The sequence below is a fragment of the Cynoglossus semilaevis genome, chromosome 10, assembly GCF_000523025.1.
Source record: "Cynoglossus semilaevis isolate Cse_v1.0 chromosome 10, Cse_v1.0, whole genome shotgun sequence".
Lineage (NCBI taxonomy): Eukaryota > Metazoa > Chordata > Actinopteri > Pleuronectiformes > Cynoglossidae > Cynoglossus > Cynoglossus semilaevis.
In genome coordinates, this window is record NC_024316.1 from 19,273,747 (window position 1) to 19,274,927 (window position 1,181).

At 52.2% G+C, this 1,181-nt stretch overlaps 1 protein-coding gene across 1 annotated transcript in view; it reads right to left on the reverse strand.

The window, feature by feature from the left end:
* The window catches only part of plcg1 (phospholipase C, gamma 1), a 15,590-nt gene that overhangs the window by 10,477 nt on the left and 3,932 nt on the right, over window positions 1–1,181 (reverse strand). Inside the window, exons 4-7 of the mRNA XM_025059164.1 lie at window positions 964–1,057; window positions 830–877; window positions 358–442; window positions 5–23 (exon numbers count right to left, since the gene is read on the reverse strand). Of these exons, the coding sequence (XP_024914932.1) occupies window positions 5–23; window positions 358–442; window positions 830–877; window positions 964–1,057 (246 nt within the window). The remainder of the gene's footprint in view (window positions 1–4; window positions 24–357; window positions 443–829; window positions 878–963; window positions 1,058–1,181) is intronic.

The following is a 1,181-nucleotide window of genomic DNA, read 5'->3' on the forward strand; positions in this document are numbered from 1 at the left end:
TCGCCGTTCCTCAGCTCAGAGTCCTGGAGAGAGGAGACACGTCAACCGTTACTCTGTGGAACCCACAGAAGAACCCACAGAAGAACCGACTGAAGAACCCACAGAAGAACCGACTGAAGAACCCACAGAAGAACCAACTGAAGAACCCACAAGAAGAACCTGCAAACACGGGTTCGTCTGTGCTCATTCTCAGCCAATCAGGAAGTCACAGTTTAAACTATGAACGCAGCCGTGTGACAGAGGAGATCAGGCGACGTCTGCCCCAAGTGGAGGAGTTTAGGTATGACAGCATGCTGTTCAGGAGTGAGGGGGAATGTTTAAAATGTCTGCTGGAACTTAGAGCAGAGAGCTGGTTACCGGAAGTTTCTCTCGAAGGAACCTCATGTTGGGCACCCTGTAGTTGACCTGGCTCAGCATGCTCTTCAGATCCTTACAGGATATCCTGTAGACACACATTCAAAATGTAACAAACAATTAACCGCGCACGCACGCACACGCACGCACGCACACACACACACACACACACGCTCTGACCACAGAGGTTCTCTCTGTGGTCAGGGATGAAGATCTGAACATCTCAGCTCTTCTCCTTCATCCTCTGCACTGTTTCCTGCTGCAGGAAGAGGAAGAGGAGGAGGTGGAGGAGGAGGTGGAGGAAGAGGAGGAGGAGGAGGAAGTGCTGCTGCTGTCTCTCAGTTCACTCAGTAGACCACAAGCCCGCTCTCTCTCTCTCTCTCTCTCTCTCTGACACACACACACACACACGCTCTGAGCCGTCACACTGTTCCAGTGAAGTGTCTCTGATCTCAGTTCTGATCAGCTGACTCACCGATCTTCGCGGTTGCGATCGACAGCATAGAACTGTTTCCTCAGCCACCTGTCAGACAACCATGACAAACATGAGTCCTTCACCTTCACCTCCTGTCCAGTCTACAGACTGCAGCTGTGTGTAGACCAGCTCACCTCTCTATCTGCAGCGGCGTCGGAGACTTCAAGGTGTCGGCCACCAACCAGGTCAGGCCCTTCACCCACATGGTCATCTCTTCATCAGACGTCGCTGCCGAACAAAGATTCATTTGAGACTTCAGTGGAAAAACGCTGACAGACACAGACACAGACGCTGACGCTGACACTGACACTGACACTGACACAGACACTGACACTGACGCTGACACTGACAC